Source organism: Ochotona princeps, chromosome 17, assembly GCF_030435755.1.
Source record: "Ochotona princeps isolate mOchPri1 chromosome 17, mOchPri1.hap1, whole genome shotgun sequence".
NCBI classification, from domain to species: domain Eukaryota; kingdom Metazoa; phylum Chordata; class Mammalia; order Lagomorpha; family Ochotonidae; genus Ochotona; species Ochotona princeps.
The window spans coordinates 18,828,858-18,850,910 of record NC_080848.1 but is presented as its reverse complement, the minus strand read 5'-3'; the positions used below and the strand labels follow the sequence as shown (position 1 = coordinate 18,850,910).

Sequence of the window (22,053 nt, the reverse complement as noted above, 5' to 3'; positions counted from 1 at the left end):
TTGCTGGGTAATATCCCCCCAAATTGCTAATGCCCAGCGCCCTGTTGAGTTTTCCTGTCACTCCCACAAGAGCCTCTGAGGGAGGGGGGGAGGAGAGAGGGGGCAGTTGTGCTAAGAAGCAGGGGCAAAGACTTATGTGTCCTTCCTGGTCATCGTCCCACACACCTGCAACCCCTAGGTCCCCTTGGAAAAGCCTGTCTGGGCCGAGAGGGAGCTGACCTGAAGGCAGGGGCACACGGCCACATAATCAATGTGTTCGCCTCTGGTCCAGAAGAGAGGTACGGAGGAGACGGGCAAAGCTGGGCAAGCTGTGGTGGCTGGGTCCCCAAGAAAGGCTGGCTCCCTTCCATGCCCCGCCCCCCTGCAACAGGTAATGAAGGAAGGACAGAGAAGGGGGAAAAGGTCAGTTGGACCCCAACACTTGGCCCTGCCAAGAGGATCCCTACAAACCACCTGGGCTGGACAGGGGAAGTGGGAGAGCAGGAAGGTGGCAGGGTCCCTTCCTCCAGCACAGAGCCCTGACAGGGGACGACTGGAGCAGGTGGACCCTCAGAAGATAGCCAAGGAAACAGCCAAGCCAGGGCTTCTCTTGTCTCCAGAGCTGGCCCTGGGACAGTGGCCCATACTCCCATGCTGGCCTCTTCCACACTTGTGCTTAAGCTAGAGTGCCCTGCAGCTGCAACCCCAAGCCCAGGGAAAGCGGGAGTCCAGACCAGATCAGACCAGGGGAGAGGGTGCAGTGCCCTGGAAGGAGCCAGAGAGGAGGAGACCTAAGGGGGTGGGGTGCAGGGTGCTGCCAGTCACAGCTTCACACAGCCAGAAAAACACAAACCAATTTGTGCAGATTTAAAACCCACCAAAGGCCACTTAGTTGGTAAACGAGTCGGAATCTAATTAAAGGACCTCATCAGGACGAGGCAGGAGAGCACACCTGCCTGGGAGGAGCTGGGGGTAGCGGGCAGGAGGGGCCAGGGTGGCTCCCAGGAGAGCTAAAGGGGGAGGGGTGTTCTACAGGGAGAGCAGGTGGAGGGCAGGGTGGCTGGCTCCCTGGGGTGCAGCGTTGCCCAGCAGCTGCTCTGCATCCATCACCCAGTGGAGGACTCTCCCCTGTGCAGGGAGGGGGCAGCTCCGCCTTAGACCTTCAGATCTCCGGGACAGAGTTTTGCCGCCTCCCTCAAACTGGGACTTTCCTCCCTACTACCCAAGAGCTACCCCAGTCAGTCGGGAGGCGGAGCCCCCTCAGACCCTGTCAGGAGTGGGATGGGGCAGTCCCAGTTGCGCGCTGGTGGGGACCTTGCTCCTACACTGGAGCTTAAGCAATAGGGGAGTTTGCTTCTTTCTGCCAGCCACGCTCTCCCATGCCCCAGTGCCCCAGGCCATACCTGGCCAGGTCAGCCTGTTGAGGTAAGGGGTGGGAAAGTGACACCATCAAACTGCTCAACCATGCCCAGGGCCACCAGCACCATGTGCAGGGAGGGCACTGAGACCCAGGGAGAATGCCTGACCAGGTCACACAGGAGCAGGAGGCAGAGCCAGAACGTCCATGGTCCTCAGGGATGGAAGGAGGAAAAACCACATTTTTCCATTCTGCTTTGCCATTTCTCAGAAAACATCTACGGGGGGGGGGGGGGGGGTCCCTCTCCAGGCTCCAGGCCCCCTGGGGATGCCAAACAGCCACCTCCTGAGGGTGGGAACAGTAACGAGATAGAAATCCCCACGAGGAACTGGGGTCACAAGTGCCCAGCCCCACAAGTCAGGCTTCCTGAATGCACCTGTCCTGATCGCACACATTCAGACAAGACCCCTACACTCCCGAAGGGTCAACAATGAAGCCAGAATCACAGACACCCTCACCCCACCCCACCTACCCACAGCAGGCAAACTCCCAATCTGGGGGTGAGGTAGCTTGCAAGCCCAGGTGTGCCACTGCGTAATTGTGTGACCTTGAACAGCACACAGACAGGCACGTGCACTGCACAAGGGCATCAGGGTAAGGGGCCACAGGGTCCAGGTCCTTCTTGATCCACCCCACACCCTGACCTCGTGCCACTCCAGGGTAGTGCCAGGGCCCCCAGGCTAAGTGGCTTCCCTGGGAAGGGAGGGGGTGGCAATGTGCAGAGGCGATGTCATTTCCAGGCTGGAGAAGCTGGAAGGACCCCGGCCCAAACCTACAGGGCCTATTGCTAACAGACTCACTCCTGGGAGCATCTCTGCCTCTCACACACCCAGGAAAGGCATCCTGTCAGGTTCTTGTCTCCTTGGGGAGGCAACAGAGATGACATAGGCTGGGAGGGAGGAAGGGAAGGAAGGAAGGAAGGAAGGAAGGAAGGAAGGAAGGAAGGAAGGAAGGAAGGAAGGAAAGAGGGAGGGAGGGAGGGAGGGAGGGAGGGAGGGAGGGAGGGAGGGAGGGGAGTGGCGAAGACACTCAAGGATGGCAAGGCAAGGCAGCAAATGCCCATCCTCCCAGCTCTCTCCTGCTGGGGCTACTACAGCCTGAGTGCAGGTATGGGAGCTCCTGGCTCCCAGGGGAGCACCCCAGTCTGTCAGAGCCAAGTGGGAGAAGCCCCATCATCACCCTCTGATCCCTGGAAGGCACTGAACATTCTCCCTGGGGTCTCAGACACTCTCAGAAGACCCATCTCGTGCAGCCCCCTCGGCTATTCCACAGACACACACTGTTCTTTTGGGAGGTCAGGGCCTGTGACCCTGCATCCTGTGGCATGTTCAGTCACAGGGTTCTGCCATGCACACACCCCATAGGCTGCTGCTCTTGCCATCATGCAGTGCCCGGGCCTGGCATGGGCTCACTAACAAAGACCCAGGCAGAGTCAGCCTCAGCTGCTCCACCATAGGCACCAACCAGCAGGCAGGGCCCAGCGAGGACAGAGAGCCCGCACAGAAGCAGCCTGCACACAGGTGCACATGCACACACCACCACATCCGTGCAGGCGTATCCACACACCATGTCCACTGAGAAACCCCGCAGGATTGTGGTGTGGTCTGGGTGTCTCCAGCTGGAGTTAGATGGTGAGGGCCCACATTTGCCCACCCCTGTCCAGGCGACGTGCCCTCTCCCATGTTACCAAGTTCAGGGTTTCCTTGCTTAGGTGTCTCCATTCTGTCTCAAAATAGACACAAGTACCGAATTACTTCACAATCACCCCAACAAGGCGAAATCAGTGACAGAAATTCTCTCTTGGGCCCGGTGCAAAGACTCATTGGCTAATCATCCCCCTGTAAGTGCCAGGATCCTGACTACTCTACTCCCCATCCAGCTCCCTGCTTGTGACCTGGGAAATCAGTGGAGGGCAGCCCAAGGCCTTGGGACCCTATACCCATATGGGAACCTGGAAGAGGCTCCTGGCTCCTGGCATCAGATCAGATCAGCTGTGGCTGTTTCGGACACTCAGGGAGTGAGCCAGCAGATTGAAGACCTTTCTCTGTCTCCTTCTGTCTGTAAATCTGCCTTTCTAATAAAAACAAATAAATGTTGGAAGGAAGGAAGGAAGGAAAGAAGGAAGGAAGGAAGGAAGGAAGGAAGGAAGGAAGGAAGGAAAGAAGGAAGGAAGGAAAAGAAGGAGAGAGGGGTGTGACCCAGCGTGGTAGCCTAGTGGCTAAAGTCCTCGTCTTGCATGTACTGGGATCTCATATACGAGCTTCGGTTCACAACCCCACTTCCCATCCAGCTCCCTGCTTGTGGCCTGGGAAAGCAGTCGAGGACGGCCCAAAGCCTTGGGACCCTGCACCTGTGTGGGAGACCCAGAAGAAGCTCCAGTTTTCAGATTGGCTCAGCTCCAGCCATTGAGGCCACTTGGGGAGTGAATCACTGGACAAAACACCTCTCTCTCTCCTCTCTGTAAATCTGACTTTCCAATTAAAAAATAAGAAATCTTTTTAAAAAATGCTTATAAAAGAAAGGAAAAGAAATTCCCCTCTCAGCTCTGGCCCAGCCCCAGTCCTAGTTCTATTGGTCCCGGGGTCAGGGCGGCCCCCCAGCTTCCGGCTGCCCTGCCACTGAGGCACAGCAAGCAGTCTGCTTCCCTGCTCCCATTATTATCTTTCCCTGGGGAGGCCAAGGGTCTTGAGAGTCTGGGGCAGTGGGGAAACCCAGCATGTCTGCCTGAGAGGCCAAGAAGGCTGAGCGCTAGCACAGAGCATGCGCAGGTGGTCCTGCCTCTGCCTTACCTAGGCCTAAGGAACAGCACAGGCTGGAAGGCAGGGGGAACCCAGCCAGGCCTGTCGGGTGCCAGGATCCCAGCCTGTATAATTCCCACACAGTCATGGCTGCAAAGGCTAGGGAGCTGTAGGTCAGAAAGGGGCAACTCAAGGCACCTGCTCCCAGAGGCGGGGATTCTTGGCTTAGACCTTTTTACTCCCCCCACCCCGTTGCCCACAGGATTCTGCACTCCCATCTGCCTGCCATCCTTGGAACTCCTCGGATTGCCAGGCTTCAAGCCACTTCCCCCAAGATAAGACTCTCAACCCCACCATCTCAGATCCCTCTGGTGTGACCCAGCTTCCAGTGCCTGGGGCTACCTGCAAAAGCTGGATAACTCCCTGGGGGTCACCGTCCCTTTCAGCTGACACTTTCAGAGCTGTTATCCTGGTCCTGAAGGGGTCTGGGCCAACCCCATGAGCCCTCTGGAGCTCTACTCCGTCCGCCTTGCTCCCCTCCCAGGGAAGCCAGATGCCTGGGCTTCCCTCCTCACCTCCTGCCTCACCCAACCTTGGACCGTGAGAGCCCATTAGCTCCTCCACCTGCTACAGGTGACTCACAGTAAGTCAGCTTCCATATGCCTTTGGTGTTCCTGGCCTCGCTGCTATGGTCTGGGTGGTGGGGGAGGGGGTGTCTGCTCTGACTCCTGGCTCCTCCCAGCAGCCATGCCCCTGCTAGTCCCAATTCCTTACCCAGCAAGTAAGCCCAGGAGTCTGGGCAGTCCACTCAGATGGCCTGCTCAGCCTGAGCACTGTAATACCATAAGCCCATCTAGCAAGCTCCAATGTGCATTAACCCTAAGGTGCTTCCTCCTTGCTAACCTTGCCTGCCAGTGGTGACCCTGCCCCACCGTCAGAGGACTTCAGGCCTGGGAGGGAAGGCTCCGCCACCCCCAGCTGCTTCCCTGCAGTGCCCCACGTCTGCATCCCATGCTTGCGCAGTGGCTAATTCTGGCGTCTCATCAGACAGTAATTATGGGGGAATCAGCAGTGCTGTCATCTCTGCAGCTCAGCACCTGTCACCACGCCGCCGCTGCCGCTGTCACTGTCCCCAGGCTACTGGGCTGGGACCGGGAGCTGGGCAGGATGAAGGGCATCTGCTCCCCTACCAGCTCTGCGGCTTGCCTCCTTATGGTGAGTGATCCTGGCCAGTGGAAGGCCACCAGCACCCAGGTGACCCACCCTCTGGGGGCAGGCACTAAGCCTGTGTGCTGCGCAAGGACGTACCTGGCCACACATTGCAGGAATCCTGCCTCAGCCACTTGTCACGTGTGTAACCCTGAGTAAATCATTTCACTTCTGGAGATCCCAGTGTGCCCCTGGCACGAGGGGACAACCAGTGTCTGCCTAGGGAACACGGCAGGTATGTAAGATATCTGGCACCATTCCTGACCTGTGTGGCCTCGTCTTCATTTGACAATTAATGCACCTCTCTGAAGCGCAAGGCAGCAGGTAGGTGGAGGCCCAGGTAAAGGAAGTGCACCATGGTGGCCACGGGGTACACCTGCTTCTTGAGGGCTGGGGGTGTTCTGCTCTGTTTCTATGAATTCCAGTGTCTCTAAAGAGCTCATGGGCCCCTACTCTCAATCCCCAGCATTCCCTTTTGTCTTCATCCACAGCTTCCCTCCATCCCTGCCCCTCAAGCAGAGAGTGTGCTGTCTTCAAGAACAAAAGGACCAGAGTAGACTCACATCCCTATGCAACCTAAGACTGGCCAAGGGCTAGGAGAGCCGACTTGGTGTTCTGTAAGGCCAATGGGCAGGGCCCAGAGGTGGCCAGGGGAGGCCCCAGCTAAGGGAGGCCCGGCAGCAGATATCTGATATGGAGAGTCAGACATAGCCTGGGATGTTCCCATCTCTAACAGCGTGCCGGGGTTCCAAGCACTCCCAACTCTGCTTCCATTCTACTTCCTGGTGATGCACACCCCGTTGGGGGTGGGGTAGGGAGAGGCCAGCAGGTGATGGCTCAAGTACTTGGATCCCTGCCACATGCCTGGGAGGCCCAGATTGAATTCTGGGCTTTTACCTGGACCAGCCCCAGCTGTGGTATGGGCATTTTAGAGAATGAACAAGACATGGATCTGTCTCTTTACATTTCAAGTAAAAATGAAAAGGAATAAATAAAAATGTTTTAAAAGCCAGGGGAAGAACGGGACTGGGTGGCCAGGGAGGGATGGCGGGGAAGACCAGAAGCAAAGACTCATGGTTGGGGAAGGTCAAGTTCAGGGGTGTTTGGGGGAAACTCTCACTTGATCCTGCATCCTAGGAGGGAAGGGAGGAGAGGGGAGGGAGGCAAGGGGAGATCATTCTAGAGCACCCTCAGTGCCCTGAGCCACACAATACCCTTCTCATAGGAACATAAACAGTGAGGGGTGTTCCCCCCTAGCACCTGGACCTGCAAGACACCCCGGAAGGGCCTGGGATCCAAGGGGCAAAACGGTGGAGGAGGAGGGCACTGGGGTCCTGTGTGGGACCTTGGGCATGCTACTCAAACCCTCTCCTCATCTCCTCCTGCGTAACATAGACAGCATGGAGCTTCCAGGAGAGTTGTAAGGGTGAAGGGAACCAGAGCTCACCCCAAACCTTAGCTCCTGTGACACCGCCCTATGTTGCTCATCAGGATTTTCCTAACAGGGAGGGCATCTGTCTCTAAAACAGCCAGGTGCATCCCCCGGTAGAGTGCCAGTTTGAGTCCCCGCCACTCCACTTTCCATCCAGCTCCCCGCTAATGTGCCTGGGAAGACAGCAGAGGTGATGGCCCATGTGTGTGGGCCCCTGCCACCCTCACGGGAGACCCGGATGGAGGTGCTGGCTCCTGGCTTCAGCTGAGCCTGGCCATTGTGGCCATTTGGGGAGTGGACCACCTAATGGACAATCTTTTTCTCTTTTTCTCTCTGTTCCTCTTTTGAATGAACCAATGCATCTTTAAAAAAAAAAAAAGCAACAACTAGATGAGCTTCCTATACTTTGGCCAGCCCCTCCAAGACTGCATGGCTCTGCCAAAGCCTACAGCCAGCCTCTGGCCTCAGCCAGGGTCCCCCAGTCCCAGCCTACTCTGAGACAGTCCTTCATAGCCACATCGGCTCTGCAAACCAGGGAGGCTGCCCTACCTTCCTAGGAATAGAGGTACCAGGACTTGACCAGTATTGACTCCCCACCATGGAGGGGTGGGAGAAAAGAACATTCTGTTCTGCTACGGGCCTCGGCTTAGGGCCCTTCGCCGGGTGCCCTGCCCACAGTTCAGCCCACAAGCTGAGTCCCAGCCCTTGTGTGTGTGTGTGTGTGTGTGTGTGTGTGTGTGTGTTGGGGGTGCAGGCAGGGAGGCCATGAGCCCCAGCAGCCAGCAGCCAGCAGCCGAGGGTTGGGGAGGGAAGGAGTAGCGGCTGCTCTTTTAGGAAAACGGTAATTTTAATTAAGAGGCAGACAAGAGCGCTCTACAGATTGTCTCCGAGCAAAGTTATTAAAAAGCCATCAAGGCGGCAGCACTACGGTGGCAGGGAGAGCTGCCTCCCCCGGCTGCCCTCCAGGATTGTGGATGCAAGTCATCTCAGAGAGCTGGAGAAGGGCTGGAGGACCCCAGGGCCTCAAACAGCACAGACTAGCATTCCACAGCCCAGGGTCCCAAGGAGCAGGCGGTCCAGGCCTGGCTTGAGCCCCCCGCAGGGGTATGGGCAGACAGGACCAGCCATCCATGGGGCTGCACCTGACAGCACCCAGGTTCTGGACCAACCTCTGCCATGCCTTCACTCTGCTCAGCAACCTCGCCTGGGGCGCATTCTTGTGGACTGGCAAGAACACTGAGGCAGCGAGAGAACAAGTGCTTCCTCCACCGCCACACAGCTAAGAAAAAAATGTTGGAAATGGGGATTTGAAGCCAGGTCAGGCTGCTGGTCCTGTGTACAGGGCTGTCCTAGCTCTGCTACCTACTCGCCCTTCCCCAGCCTGGATTCCCTGGGGACTCCTTGCAGTGGCCTCAGCAGTAGCTTAGCATTGTTGCTCAGAGCCTTGAGGGTCACCAGAGACTTTGAATCCAAACCAAGGCTTGCTGGGTGGGGTCACACATGAGATGGCACCCCTCGAAGAGTAACTACTCCCTCAGGGACATAAAGTGGGAAGGAGCTATGGGCAAGAGTGGATATACAGTCACCCTTGGGCCAAGAGGGGGCAGGACCCCCATAGACGTCTCCAGGCAGTAGGAGACAGGACTAGCCTGAAGCCCTGCAGCTGGCAAACTCAGTCCACCCTGAGATGTCTATGTGCTCACCACTCAACCAGAGAGTACAGGAGCCTCATCGGCCCAGACTCCTGGCCTAGGCTAGTGCCGGCTCTGAGAAGGTGCACACTGGAGCCCATGAATCTTTAGGGAATAAACAGATGAACTGCAAGAATGCTGCAGAATGAAGGGAATGGGATCCTTTTGCAAGCACCTGTAAACTGAGCTGGGCTGTCCTGGGGTCTCTGGCTCCAGGCTGCGGGCTCACCCTGCTGCAGGAGACTGCCCTTCAGAAAGAGGGTCCCCAGACCCCTCAGTATGGAACTCCCGCCCCTCCCCTGGCCCAGACTGCTCACAGGTTTTACAGCTGGCATACAAGGGGACATGCACACGTGTTTGCACACACACTCACATGCACACTCAGGCACCGTTCTCTGCCAGGCAAAGTGCCCTCCCCGGTGTTGAGTCTTCCGCTGTGCCCTCCCCTGGAAAAGGCCTGGGCCCGCAGGGGAGCCCCTCCCCGCTGCTGGCCCTGTATTCTGGGGTGGGGCGTCTGACTAGGGGACCTCCCTCCCACTTACTAACCTGGAGACTTTAAACAGAGGGAACAGAGTCCAGGAGCCTTCCCTCCCGCTGCGCGCTGGAGCCCTGGGTGAGGGACAGGAAAGGAGGAAAGTCAGGAATGGCAGGCCCGGGCCAAGAGGAGGAGGCTGGGGAGGGAAGGGGGGTGGCCAGATGGGGAGGGGGTGTTCCCAGAGTGGACTGGGGCAGGGGCCACGAGGCAGAGGGAGCTGCAATGGCCAGGCAGAGCTTCCCCCGCAGCTGTCCCTCGAGGGACGCCTGCACAGGCAGGATAGAAGCTGGGTGTTGTGGGAGGAGCAGGGGCTGGGGTGGAGGTGGGGTGGCATAGACACCAGTGAGAGACAGACAAGAGGACAGACAGCAAGACAACACAGAATACGGGGGTCCCCCAAACTGGGTACCCAGGACAGACAGCCAAGCTCAAGCTAATTATCCTCCTTGAAGCCAGGGCCGACTCCACTGGAAGGGGCCCCTCTGCCACCCAGCCTAGGCAGCCCCATTCCAGAAGGTGGGTGGGTTCAAAGTCAGACACCTGCTGACCTCCCCGTCCTCAACCTAGGAGAACCCCATCTGCTCCCCCTGCTGACCCAGCCCCTGCCCACTACATGGGGCATCAGGCTTTTCACAGCTACCGGCATTCACTCACCATGGCGCTGAGCTGAGCACAGGGACGTACCCTGCTGGCACCCCTGCCCTGACTTGCACAAAACCCTCCACCTAGCTTCTGCTTCAAACTGCCACAGCAGGGTCCCCTGCAGCTGTTCCTCAGGCAGGGAAGTCCTTAACTCTGCCCTCTATCTTCCTTCTGCTGCTTGTCCCCACCCCCCTACCCCAGGGCAGTGCAGCATGAAGGCCCACTTTGCTGAGCACCCCTGGGAGACAGCCCCTACCTGGCTGGCTCAGACTCATTGGCACCCACGTCACGTCTGGCTGCGAGTCTTCGCAGAACCCCCTGCCAATCTCATGGTTCCAATTTTCCCACCGATTACTGGAGACGCGGGCATCCCAGGGAGAGACAGCTGTCATTCCCAGATGTTGGGCCATCGATTGCAGGAAGAAATTGAGAGTGCTCCCTGGCAGGTCCAGCCTCAGAGGGTTTTCAGGAGGAGGTGCTGGGGGGTTGGGAGGGTGAAGACAGAAAAGCCCTGCTTCCTTCCCGCTAACCTCTGCCCTTAGCAACAGCTCCAGGAACCCAGGCCCAGGAGGCCTGAGGCAAAGTCTAAAGAGCCTCTTCTCCCTCACCAGGTTTATTGTGTGCTTGCAATGCATCTACTCCGCCTAAGTCACCTCATTCAATCCTGGTGACCACCTGGGAGGAAGCCAGTACCAACATCTTTGTTTACAGATAGGGAAACAGAGAGGTGGGACAGCCTGCCCAGTGTCACACAGTAAAGACATGCCAGGGTGGGGAGCGATGCCTGCCCAGATCTCCTGAGCTCTTGACTCACCAGCTGACCCGCCTCCCCACACCACCCCGCAACCTTGCTTCTTGGTCTTTGGCTGTCTCCTTCTGGGAAGTTCTGGCTAAGGTCTAATGGCTTTCCATCGCATATGCTCCCACATAAACTATCCTGTGGGCGATAACATGATGTGAGAGAGAAGAGTGCATATGTCTCTTTCAGCTTTATTCTAGGGGGTGGCAGAAGGACCCTGGGGTGCCAGGTGGACCAGGGCCCGAGCAGGATTCCTCAGGATTCCAGTTTTGCCATCGACTGGCTTCTGAGCCGCTTGACCACCTTTCCCACCGCTGTGGTAGAGGGGCTTCAGGGAGCCCCCTCAAAGGCCTCTTCTAGCCTCAGAAGAAGTGGGTATGTGGAGGACAAGTCTGCAGGGCTTCCAGGAACCCTGCATAGCTTCCCAGGGAGCTGGGATTGTTAATTCTCCCCCAATGAGGCAGATGCTGGTGCCTGGGGTGATGCCAGGGATGCCTGCTGTGTCTGCAATTATCAAGCGCCCCGGGGGTGGGGGAAGACAGCAGGACATGCTCGCCCCGCCCCCTCCAGCACTCTGCCTTTCTGTGGAAGCTCTGGGTCTAGGGCCTTGCTGGAGATTGAGTCTAAGGGCTCCCTTGTGAGGCCCCTGGGTTTTGGGTGGGCAACATGCTCTGTGGCAGGGCTAGACCAGAAGTCAGGGTGCTGGGATGAGAAGCTCTGACCTCCACGGTGTGGGTGGGAGTGGCAGGCACCAGTTCCTCTCCAGTCCCAGGGTCCTCCAGGCCAGGACATGCAGGCAGCCCAGCCAGGCGGCCCTGGCTACTGGGAAGCAGGGTAAGGTTGTGAAAGTGCAGAGCCACCAGCTGGACGTGCCTCATGAGGAAAATACGGACTGGATTTCAGTTCCTAGGTGGAACGGAACGCGGCAAAGCCATTTGGGTTCGGTCAGGAGGAACACAGGGAGTTCAGCCCGGACAGAAGAGAAAGTGGAATCCTCCAGCCACTGCCCCATCCATCAGAGCCAGACAAGGGGTGCCTTTGGAACAGGAGGGGCTGTGTGCAAGAGGAGTGTGTGTGTACAGACCTATGTACGCACTCTCTTGAGCCAAATCTCCGTTTTCCTTGGTTTAGCTGAAGCTGGAAAATATTCTTCCTCCTCCCGCCCCCCACATAGCAAGGCATACAGTCTCTTTAGGAGGAGGTGGGTAGAACCTGTGACAGCTGGAAAGAAGCCCAGAGATGATCCAGTACCACCCGCTCCCCTTCAACCAAGGACGCTGAAGACCAGAGAGGACATCTAAAAGGCCCAGTTTACAAAGCAGTGGGGAGGAGGGGGGACAGGCACCACCCCAAACCTGTAGCCTGGGGAGTACTGGGTACATCCCTGCCTTCTCTTCACCTGCTGTGGTTCCCCTCTATCACAGCTCCCTGCATTTCACCAACCACAACAGCCAGATGCCCCAGAACACCCAAAAGTCATCAGAAAGATCCTACTGACCGGCCTCCTGCCCTTAGGCTCCGCTCTGGCCTATTTTAAGGTCAAAGATCCAAAGCCTGCCACCAGGTCTGCCCTCCCACGGTGACTGCCCTGCTCACGCTCAGGCTCACGCCTGCTAGGGACTTTGCCTCCTCTCTAACCTTCACCGTCCTGCTACCACGCGTGGGCAGGCTTCCTCTCCAGCTGTCCTGTGCAGACACTGGAGGAGGGGAGGGCTGAGGAGCAGGTTTCCAGCCTCCAGACCCTTCTGTTGGCCCACCCCCAGCAGAGAGGAGGAGCGTAGGGTGTCCCAGGGTGGCTGTGTTGGCGCATGAAGGGTAGGGTGGTGCACAGTAGACTGGGCAAGGGAGAGAGGGTCCTTCCAGGAATCCTCCCTTTGGCTCTTGGGTCCCTGCTGGTGCTCAGGGGAAGCTCCTCTCTGAGTTCAGAGATGTCTGTCCCTTCCCTACAACCCTGCCAGGTCAGGTCGCTAAGGGACATTATGCGTCAGGCATCGGGCTATGTGTGTGTTTCCATCTGCGATTTCATTTCATCTCTGCAACAGTGTCGTGATCAGAAACTAATCTGCCCCCTGGGACAGTCCTTCCCTGGCCCAGAGTCTAACCTTGATCTCACTTGCTGCCTTTCACCTGGCCCAGCCCTCCTCGTTGGGGGAGGGCATCTTTGTTCCTGTCATTAGAGATTTTCAGCATCCCTCGGTGGCCCTGCAGCATTTTCTCCAGCCGATCAACCCTAGCCACAACCTGCTGACCTCCTATGATAGCACAGATAGAAGAGAAGGGAAGTGGGTAAGGCAGGGGTCCAGGACACAGAGCAAGAGATGAGGTCCTGTGTGGGGAGTGGGGGGGAACCCTCCCTGGAAGATCAGGTTGGGCTGATGGAGGTGAGAACAGACTGAGGGTGGGCAGCACCCCTCCCTCTGTGATGAGGTCCCTGATCTTTGTAGAGGCGTGGGCATTTACCCTGAAGACTGAGCAAGGCAGCGAATGACCTAGTCTGTTAGCGACCACCTCCCAGCCCTCAGACACACAGCCCAGCACCGGAGCACCGTGGCCTCTGGGGAGGAGCACAGGCAGCGGGACCTGTCACAGGTTCTGAGAAAGGGCTGAAGGCAAGGGAGGAACTCTGGCAGCAGTTAAGCTCCTGCATGTAGCAGGTGCACAGGCCCTGGGAAGGGGTGAAGGAGACCCCACAAGCCTCTGCCTGCTTCACACCCCGTCCCAGCTGCACACACACACACACACACACACACACACACACACCATACCATACCTCTTGGCTTCCCTATCTGGCCCTTGAGAGCAGAAAGGAGAGGAAAGCTACCTGGGCCATGCTCCCTTCCTCCCCCGCCCCGCTGTGCCCTGAGCAGGATAGGCTCCCCCCACCCCTGCAGGCACAGCTCTGGCCTCAGCTCTCACCCTCTGGGGAATCCCAGCACTGCCAGCCTGGGCCAATGGGCAAGGGGAGGCAGGATGGTGGGTGGGACTCCCGGCCGGGTGTGGGCGTCACCCTCTGCTCTAGAAGCAGGCACCATTAATATATGCAAAGCATATGCAAATAGTCCAGAAGAGAGACAGGACAACGACATTGTCGCTGGAATGTCAGAGGAGATCTTGGAGACCATCCAGCCCCCACCCTCCTCATTTCACAGGTGAGGAAAGAGGCAAGCTGGGAAGGGACTTGCTCAAGGTCACACAGGTTGTGAGGCATGGGGGGATCCGAGGGACGCACTTGCTCTGCTGCCAGCTGGTCCTTCTGAGGCAGGGAGGGACATCATGGCCAGTGGACCAGGGGCAGGCCCCAGAGACCCAAGAGGAGGTAGAGAGTAGAAGCTTGGAGCCCTCTCTTCCTGCTAGGGGCAGCAGGGGTGAGGTAGCCAGAGGTCTCAGGCAGTAGCCAACAAGAAGCCCACCCACTCTGGAGGTGGAGGTGGAAACCCAGAAGGCAGAAGGGGAACTGGAGTGTCTGGGGTGGGAGCAGAGAGAGCCCAATGTCAGGGCAAGGTGCCCGCTGTGGCGTGGGGAGAGGGAGGCTCCGCACACACCCTAAGCACTCAGCCAGCCCCCGTCTGCCTCTGATCACCGTGGCACCTGACAGCCAGACCATAATAGTCAGTCCAGGCCCAGCCCTTCCAAGGCAGCGGCTGTCACTCAACATGAGCCCCCTTTCTCCCACCTTCTAGCAGTCCTAGCAAGCAGACCCAATGGGGAGGGGGCAGGCAGAGGGAGACTGTGGGGTGGGGGGCAAGAAGGGCAGAGCAGAGCAACTGGAAGGTAGGAAAAGAGAAGACCAGGGTGAAGGAAGCAGGGTGGGAGAGATGGAATGGCAAGGCAAAGGGGCGGGGGGGTGTGGGGAGAGGAGGTAGTGGCAGAGCGGGGCTACATGCTGCCCCCCCCACCGTGCTGGGCACAAGAGTCCTGAGCCCAGGCTCTAGGTTGTCTGGCCAAGATTGAGTCCAGGCCCCTGCTGGGTGGTCGCCCACCTCCCCAGCAACTCCCCTGGCTGCCAGGAAATCATTCCTCCCTTTTTCTCTGCCTCTCTCTCCCTCCTTCCCTCCCCCTATTCCTCCCTCCCTGGGGGCAGGCAGGCGCTGCTTCCCAGCCAAATCCAAAGCCTTCATCTTTGCTTTTCAGAGCCGGGAATGAAAGAAGGGGAAGCGAGTGCAGCCCTCAAACCCGCTGACGGCCAGATTTTTATTATCTTTGCTCGAATGGGCCCCAGGAAGCCAACAAGGGATTCTTCAAAGAGCAGTTGAGTGCTTCACTGATGTCTGCACCTGCACAGGCCCTCCCTCAGCAGGCACCCAGGCTGGGGGGCAGGGCACAACCCATCCCCCACTCCCCACCCACCCTACCCAGCCAGACCCTGGGACCCCTCAGCCACACCGCATACCCAGGTAGGGGTCACCAGGTCAGGGGACCAAGGCCCAACAGCTTGCTGTACCTCAAAGGCAATGTGTGGCCCTCTCTGGGTCTTGAGGGCACAGCAAGCAAGGAAACAGAGCTCCTTGCCAGGGCTGGGAGAGAGAAGTGCCTGAGATTCCTCGAAAGATCAGCTCCACTGGCAAGCCTTGGATCCTCCTCCCAGTTGCCCACCTCCACAGTACCCGGGGGTCTGTTCAGCTGCTTTCCAGCGGCCTTCTGCAGGTCCTGCCTGGCCACAGTTGCCTCCTCCTATGTCGCAGACCCCTGCTCAGGATGGAGAGACCCTACAAACCCCAAGTCCAGCTCCCTCGGTTCAAATCCTCAGCTCTGTCTCCCTTCTTTCTGCAAGACCTGACCTGCAGTGGGGGAGGGGAATGCGAGCAGACCAGGTACTTTCAAAAGCCCAGTCCCTCCCGCCGAAGCAGACAGCATCCAGGCTGGCACTGGGCAGACAGCAGGCGGGCCACCCCTACTTCCCCCCCTCCAGCTCCAGCCACACTGTTGGGATCAATGCCCACAGCCAAAGAAGGAATCAATGGTTCTAATTAAACCCTTTTTACAGAGCGAGTCCCTGGCCAGAGGAGGTGGGGTGAGAGACAGAGTGAGTGAGCATCAGCAGGCCCAAGCCTATCGCCAACCTGGTACCCTGCACATCTTCGAGAAACCTGGAATCCGGCGAGAAGTGAGCCATGGAGACCCCAGGTCCCTTGCATTGGACAAGGAGGCAAACAGCAGGGAAGGGCAAAAGCTTGAGATGGGGCCGGCTTCCAAGGGGCACAGTCTAGGTCCTCCTACCACCATGGAATGGCCATCCCCTGCCCCCAGCACTGCCTGCAGACCCCTGTGCATGCCTCTTCCTGAGATGTCCAACACAGAGATACAGGGAGCCAGAAGGGACTTGCCAGCCCAGTCTCCATCCCAGCCCTGAGGGTCATCGCAGAGAACCAGCCGTCACAGAAAGGGCGCTAGAAGTGAGGAGGGGCACCGGACAAAGACCCTCTTGTCCCCAGGGCAGTGTGGCAGGGAGCCAGGGCAATGCCTTTGCACTTGCTGCCAGTGGTGCCTGGGAGCCAAGGCAGGCTGGGTGGGGAGCAGCTGAGGGAGGGCTGTCTTGCTCGTGAAGCTCCCTCCAGGGATGCCAGAGCCCTATTCCCATCCCTTACTTCTGCACCAAAAGGGTAGCTGCCTGCCCCAAGAACTCTGAGCTCTCCTGAAGATGCCTCCCTGGGTGAATCCCTGGCTCGGAGCAGCCCCAGCAGCCTGCACCCTGAGTGCATTTCCCTGCCCCCCCCCCACACGCACAGCCGGCCAGAGACTGCCCTCCCCCCAGCCTCGCTGGGCTTTCTCACAGGGACAGCTTCCTCCACATGCATCAACACTGGGACTCGGACCTGGAGAGAGACTGAGGCATGGAGTTGGACAGCCAAGCATCGGATTCAAGGTCATGCAGACCCAGATAGAGTCCAGAGCAAGCTACCCAGGGCTCCCACAGAAAGTGCTCAGACCCACCCACCCAAAGGACCACGGAGACCCCCAGACACGGACTCCCCACCCACGCGCTTCTCGCTCCTCGCAGACAGGCGCTTCCACATCTCCTTCGGAAAGACTGCGGCCAGACACCCCCAGCCCAGGGCAGCCCCCACCCCTAAAGTCGGGCCAACCCCCCCCCACACACACACAAGATTTGAGGGAAGAAGCTGAGAAACACACTCGCGTTCCTGCTCACCTGGCTCCCCGCGGCCCCCAGAGTCCCTCGCGCCAGCCTCCTCCCGGGGAGAGCGGGCTCTGCCCTCCGCGGTCCTCTCCCACCAGGCCAGGGCAAAGCGCCGGAGGCACTGCCAGGGCTGCATGGGGCGGCGGGGGGCGGGGGGGCGCGCACTTGCAGCTCTCGCCCCGCCGGGCCCTGCCAGCCGAGCTGCGGAGGCACCCGGCCGGCCCCCTCGGCTTCCACCAGCATCCTGCTGCCCCCACCGACAGGACTCGGAGCTGGCCCCGGGAGCTTCTGACGTAGCAAGGGGGGGGAGCGTGGGAGCGGGGGGGGCACGCGCGTCCCCTCCCCAGCCCCGCCCACTGCCCCTCAGCCTCCTGCAGCCCCGACCGCCTCACTCACCCCAATCTCCCTCCCCGGAGGGGGGCGCCCTCCCGTGCCCTCTGGTCTCCTCAGGGGGAGGGCTCCGTATCACGTGGTCCCTCTCGAGCCCCTCCCCCTCGGGGCCCTCCCCGCCACCCCGCGAGCGGGACGCTGGTCCCCAGTTTCGGCAACTGCCGCTGAGGTTCGCAGGTCCCCAGGGCCGGAGTCTCCGGTGCAAGGGGGTGTGGAGCGCAGGCTGGTCTCCTGGCAACACCGCCAAGCCCAGAGCGCACGCCTCCCCTGCGTCCCTCAGGGGGGCCGGGGGGCAGAGCAGAGGCCTGAGCAGCCACCCCAGTGCCTCCCCGGCACCCCATTGTAGGGGCTGGACAGAGAGACAGAGAGAGAGGAAGGCCTCTGGGCTCCTCTCACTAATCCATCCCCCGCCCCTGCGTCGCCCTCAGCCTCCACCTCGCAGCGACCACTCCCCACCATCCACCCCTGCTTCTTCTTCTCCCACCCCTCCCCCTCCACACCAAGCCCTTCCCGTTTTCACCCCGCTGGCCCCTTTCCCCGGGCACCATGAGGCCCTCCCCACCCAGTGCCCTAGCCTCGTCCGTCCCTGTCCCCTTCCCGGTGCCAGCTCCCGTCGGAGGTCCTGCTCCCGAGCCGGGCGCTCGGCGCACCCCTGCCCCCACACACCTGCGCCCCTAGCATCCCTCGCCCCGCCGGCCGCCGCCCCCGCCCCCGGCCGAGGGGAAAACACACAAAGAAAACAGAAATACCTTCCACTTAAGCATGGAGGCACATTAGGGAGGAGAGAGACAGGGACATGCCTTGGGACGGAGCGTTCCCCATCGGGCGGGGGCACGGGGGGCGGGGGCCCCGGGCCGGCCTGCCTGGCGCTCGCCCTCTCGCCGCCGCCTCGCGGGCTCCTCTCTCGGCACCAGCCCCGGGGCGCGGTGCCAGGCGGGCGGGCCGGGGGCGCGGGCCCCGCCGGGGTGGACCAGCTGGGAGGGCGCCGGCGACCGGGCGTGTGGGTGCGCGCGCGCGGGCGTGTCACCGAGTGTGCGAGAGCGAATGAGTGTGTGTGTGTGTGTGAGAGAGAGAAGAGCGAGAGAGTGAGCGCGCGGCCCGGCGCGGGTGTGTCACTGCGGGCGGGGGCGCGCGGCGCGGGCACGCGCGTGTGGCCGGGTGGTACAAAGGGCCGCCTGGGGTGGCGGGGAGCGGGGGAGGGGAGGGGCGCCGCGCCTGCTCGTGCCCTCCGGCAGAGGCGCGGGAGCCCGCGGCGCGCGGCCGGGCGGGGCTGCGGGGCGCGCTCACGACCTCCTCCCTACTCCACCTGCCGCTCCGACCCCAAGCCGTCGGTGTTCGGGCCGTGCTCGAGACAAATCCATCGACCGGGGGCCTGCCTCGGAGGAGGCTCTGAGGGAAGAGGGGCAGCTGGAGGCGGGGACGCGGCTGGGGGCCTCCTAGATCCCCCTAGCCCGGGCGGGATGGAAAAGCACTCGGGCCGGGCCGGGGAGGCATAGGGTGGTGGGGGGGCACGCTCCAGCCAAGGTGACCTCGGAGAGCTCCGCCGCCCAGTACAGGGAGAGTCCAGGCCTTCCTCGGCGTCGGCCCGTGCGCCCCCCCGGCCCGCTCGCCTTCCTCTTCCCTCCTCACCCCTCTTCCAGGCTCAGCCCGCACCCGATTCTCCGGCGCCCCCTGCTGGGCGGCCTCCCGGGCCCTCCTGCAGGTGTCTGCGAGCACTGCAGGGGCGCGTGCTGGGAGTGAGGGGACTCAACGCTCCCTCTCTCAGGAGGGACCCCGAAGTAGGACGCAGCGGCCAGCGCGGCGTCTCACATCTCGCTGGGCGGCGCTACTGCCGCACTGGCCTGCACCTCCTCTCCCCACTTTGGTGGACCTACCTACCTGTTCGTTCAGCCTTCTCCAGCTCCAGCCGAAACCCACGCTGACTTGCTTCTGGCTTCGGCCCGCCTGCTTCCCGCCCGCCCTGTTGGCAGAATGGTCCCTTCTTTCCCAGGCCCAAATGTGGGCTGAGCTCCTTGTCCCTTTTATTTACCCCCTGGCATTCCACAAGCTGATCTAAACAAGCAGGGTATGGAACATCTCCCTGTAGACTGGCAGGCAAAAAGAGTCCAACAGAGGAGACCCCACCCCAAGTAACGCAACAGGCAAACCAGTTTCCCCACTTCCTGTACTACCTGGTTGGAGCCTTAATCTGGGCTCTCCCACTTTCCTGCCTGTACCAGGCCTGCCCCTGAGCCAGCTACAAATTCAGCTTAAGGGCAAGGTCCCAGATGCCCCTTGGAGATCAATGTCCAGTTGCAGTAACTAAGGTGGCGGGGCCAGGGCTGGAGGAGGAGGCCCTACCCTGCGCCTGTGGCCAGTTCAGGAGGCCAGCCAAGAGCTTTTACTGGGACACACTGTCTGGGCACACGACCCCAGCAGTCAGCACCCCGACTTCTCCCCTCCTGGGCCAGCTGCCTCTCCCTCTGCCAACTGGATGGCGCCCATCTTTTGGCCTCTGAGCACACAGTGGGCAGCTGTCCAGCTCCCTGCCTGGCTGTCTGCCCAGGACGAGCATGGAAGGCAGCAGGCCTGTGTAGGGGGAGGGGTCCGGGCCCGTAGGGACAGTTTCACCCCAGCTACACAGCACCAGGCCTTGAGCTTCTTGGAGCTGGAGTCTGGGTGCACCTGCTCCTCCCTGGGTAATCCCCCCCCCCCAATTCAACTACATAGGACCTTCTGCCCTTAAACTCCTTCCAACTCAGCTGCCTTCTGCCTCCTTCATTTTGTGCCCACCTAAGGGGAAGAAAGTCAGCAAGTGCTTTACTCATAATCTTTCTCTGAAGCCAGCCAGCAAACACAGGTGAGCGTTTTCAGCCTTTTTGGGGGATAAAGTAGCTGACACTCTGACAGGTATAGACAACTGCCCACTCTAAGAGCAGCAAAAGTGGAATTCAAGCCCAGAGCTGCTGAGGGCAGTGTCTTCTCTGCCATCACCCATCCATCATCTCTTAGACCCCATGGGCTGCCCAAAACAGGGACACATGCAGTCTCCTAACCATGTGCTCCAAAGGAAGCTGGGACCAGGAATGTGGCCAAGAGTCAAGACTGGCAGTGATGTAGGTCATTCTCCCCCAGGGCACGCTTGGAGCCTTGCTTGTGCCATCACCAGCTCTCTGTCCTGACCCGAGCAGGCACTGGAATGGGCTGGGGCAGGGGGAAGCCCCCAAGGACTGAGAACAGTTCCAAAGGTGTCAGCGGGACAAAGCATCCAGTGTTGGCACCCTTACGGGAGCCCCTGCACCAGTGAGGTGCCAACGGTCAGGGTCAGATTCAGGCACAGGGTGTTTTTCATTTGTGCTGCTCATGTGAATCCTGAACATTCTGGTCACTTCCACAGCTGTGAGCTTGTTGGACTCGCTCTCATCTTCAACTCTACAAAGATGTGCTATATATACACTGCCCCTCCCCTCCCCTCCCCACCCCCCCACCCATGATGACTGACCCCCGTGGGTCTGTGGGCAGGGGTTGACAAGGCTCCTGGACAGAAGCAAAGACTCTAAGCCCCATGCTGAGCTAGAGGGTGGCTGGCTTGGCACCATCACACTTTCCTGGCGCTATTTAATCCTGCTGGGTGCCACTGCCCAGGGAAGGTGGGTGCCTGCCACCTGCCTTCCCGTCAAGTCATCAGAGGATACATCTCCCCATCAGAGCAATACAGGTGTGACTTCTCCAGCTGAGAGACGAGAATTGCTGCTGTAAGCTGGCATGGTGCCCGGGCACAACTGGTGCGCCAGCTGCCTCCACCTGAGATGCCTCAGGTGCCAGCCTGCCACCACCCTCATTCCTCCACAGGCACCTTCCCTCTGGCCCTCCTCCCCTGTGAGGTGGCAGCAGCAGGCCTGTTTGGGAATTGAACAGCAAAAGCCTAACCCTCATCCTGGCTGTTCTCAACTTCGTGCCCAGTTGCGTACCCACTCCTTGGGGCCTATAGGAGGGGAGCTGTTGGGGAGCGGTGGAGAGGTGGGGCTCTTCAGTCTTGTCCCTTCCTCGGAGGAGGAAATGCCCTGGGAACGGGGGGTGGGGGGGTCCACACTTGAGCAACCACTTGGGGGATAAGGCTCAGGGCTGGCAGAGGGGTGTGTGAACCCCTGGTGTGTGGGGGGAGGCAGGAGGTGCTGGGGAAAGGATAAGGTGAGCATCCTGGCTGGGATACCCCGACATGGGCACTCCTGCTGCCCTGGAGCTCTCCTCACCTTCGCCCGCCCCCAGGGCCTTTCTCTGCCGGGCACTCAGGTCCAGAGCTCCCTGCAGACAAGCCACACTCCACCAAGGATGGAGCGGAAACGGTGGACCCCCTGTTTTGGATTTCTTCTTGCTCTGGGGAGGAGGCCAACGCCAGGGGCAGTGATTGGGCAGAAGCAGGTTGGATGGGTGAGGACCGGGAGGAGAGAGAAGCAGAGGGTGCTTACCCTGGGCCCCAGGCCTGTATCCGACCACAGCGTCCTCTCCTAGGGCCCCTAAACCTCTCCGCTCACATTCAACGCTCTCCCATTCCTCCTACCCACTCCACAGGGGACAAGTGAGTGGCAGGCCATTTCAAAAGACCCCTATGGCCCCTCCCCTGCTTGTTATTGTAATGAATGCTAATGGAGCTCAATAATTGATGTTCTCATTAGCACATCAAACCCTGGCTCTGAAGAATGGGCAGAATGGAAGGGGTTTCTCCAGGCTCTTGAACCAAAACCAGCCCCCTCCCAGAACAGCATCTTGGCGGTTCCCTAGGGGAGGAGTGCTCGGGGACAGTGCCCGGGTCTCCCCAGCTCAGGGGCACTTTCTGAGCCAAAGCCGCCAGCCTTCCTTGTTAGGTGGGCGGGGTTGGACCAGACGCAACTTCCTCATTGATGCAGGGCGCCCCCTGCTGGCAGGGCTGTGACTCTGAAACTGGCTGGAAGAGCAGAATTCCCAAGGGAGCTGCTGCTCTATCCCCAAGCTCCTGATTCACTACATCGAGGCAGGGCCTGAGAATCTGCATTTCTAGTAAGTTTCCAAGTGATGCCACAGCCGGGTGAAGGACGCTGCCTGCTTTTCCAGCTTGAGACTTCCTTG

At 59.9% G+C, this 22,053-nt stretch overlaps 1 protein-coding gene across 1 annotated transcript in view; it reads right to left on the bottom strand.

The window, feature by feature from the left end:
• The window catches only part of SRCIN1 (SRC kinase signaling inhibitor 1), a 53,922-nt gene extending 37,118 nt beyond the window's left edge, over positions 1-16,804 (bottom strand). Inside the window, exon 1 of the mRNA XM_004591122.4 lies at positions 16,591-16,804. Within this exon, the coding sequence (XP_004591179.4) occupies positions 16,591-16,714 (124 nt within the window). The 5' untranslated portion in view covers positions 16,715-16,804. The remainder of the gene's footprint in view (positions 1-16,590) is intronic.
• Positions 16,805-22,053: the final 5,249 nt, after the last annotated feature.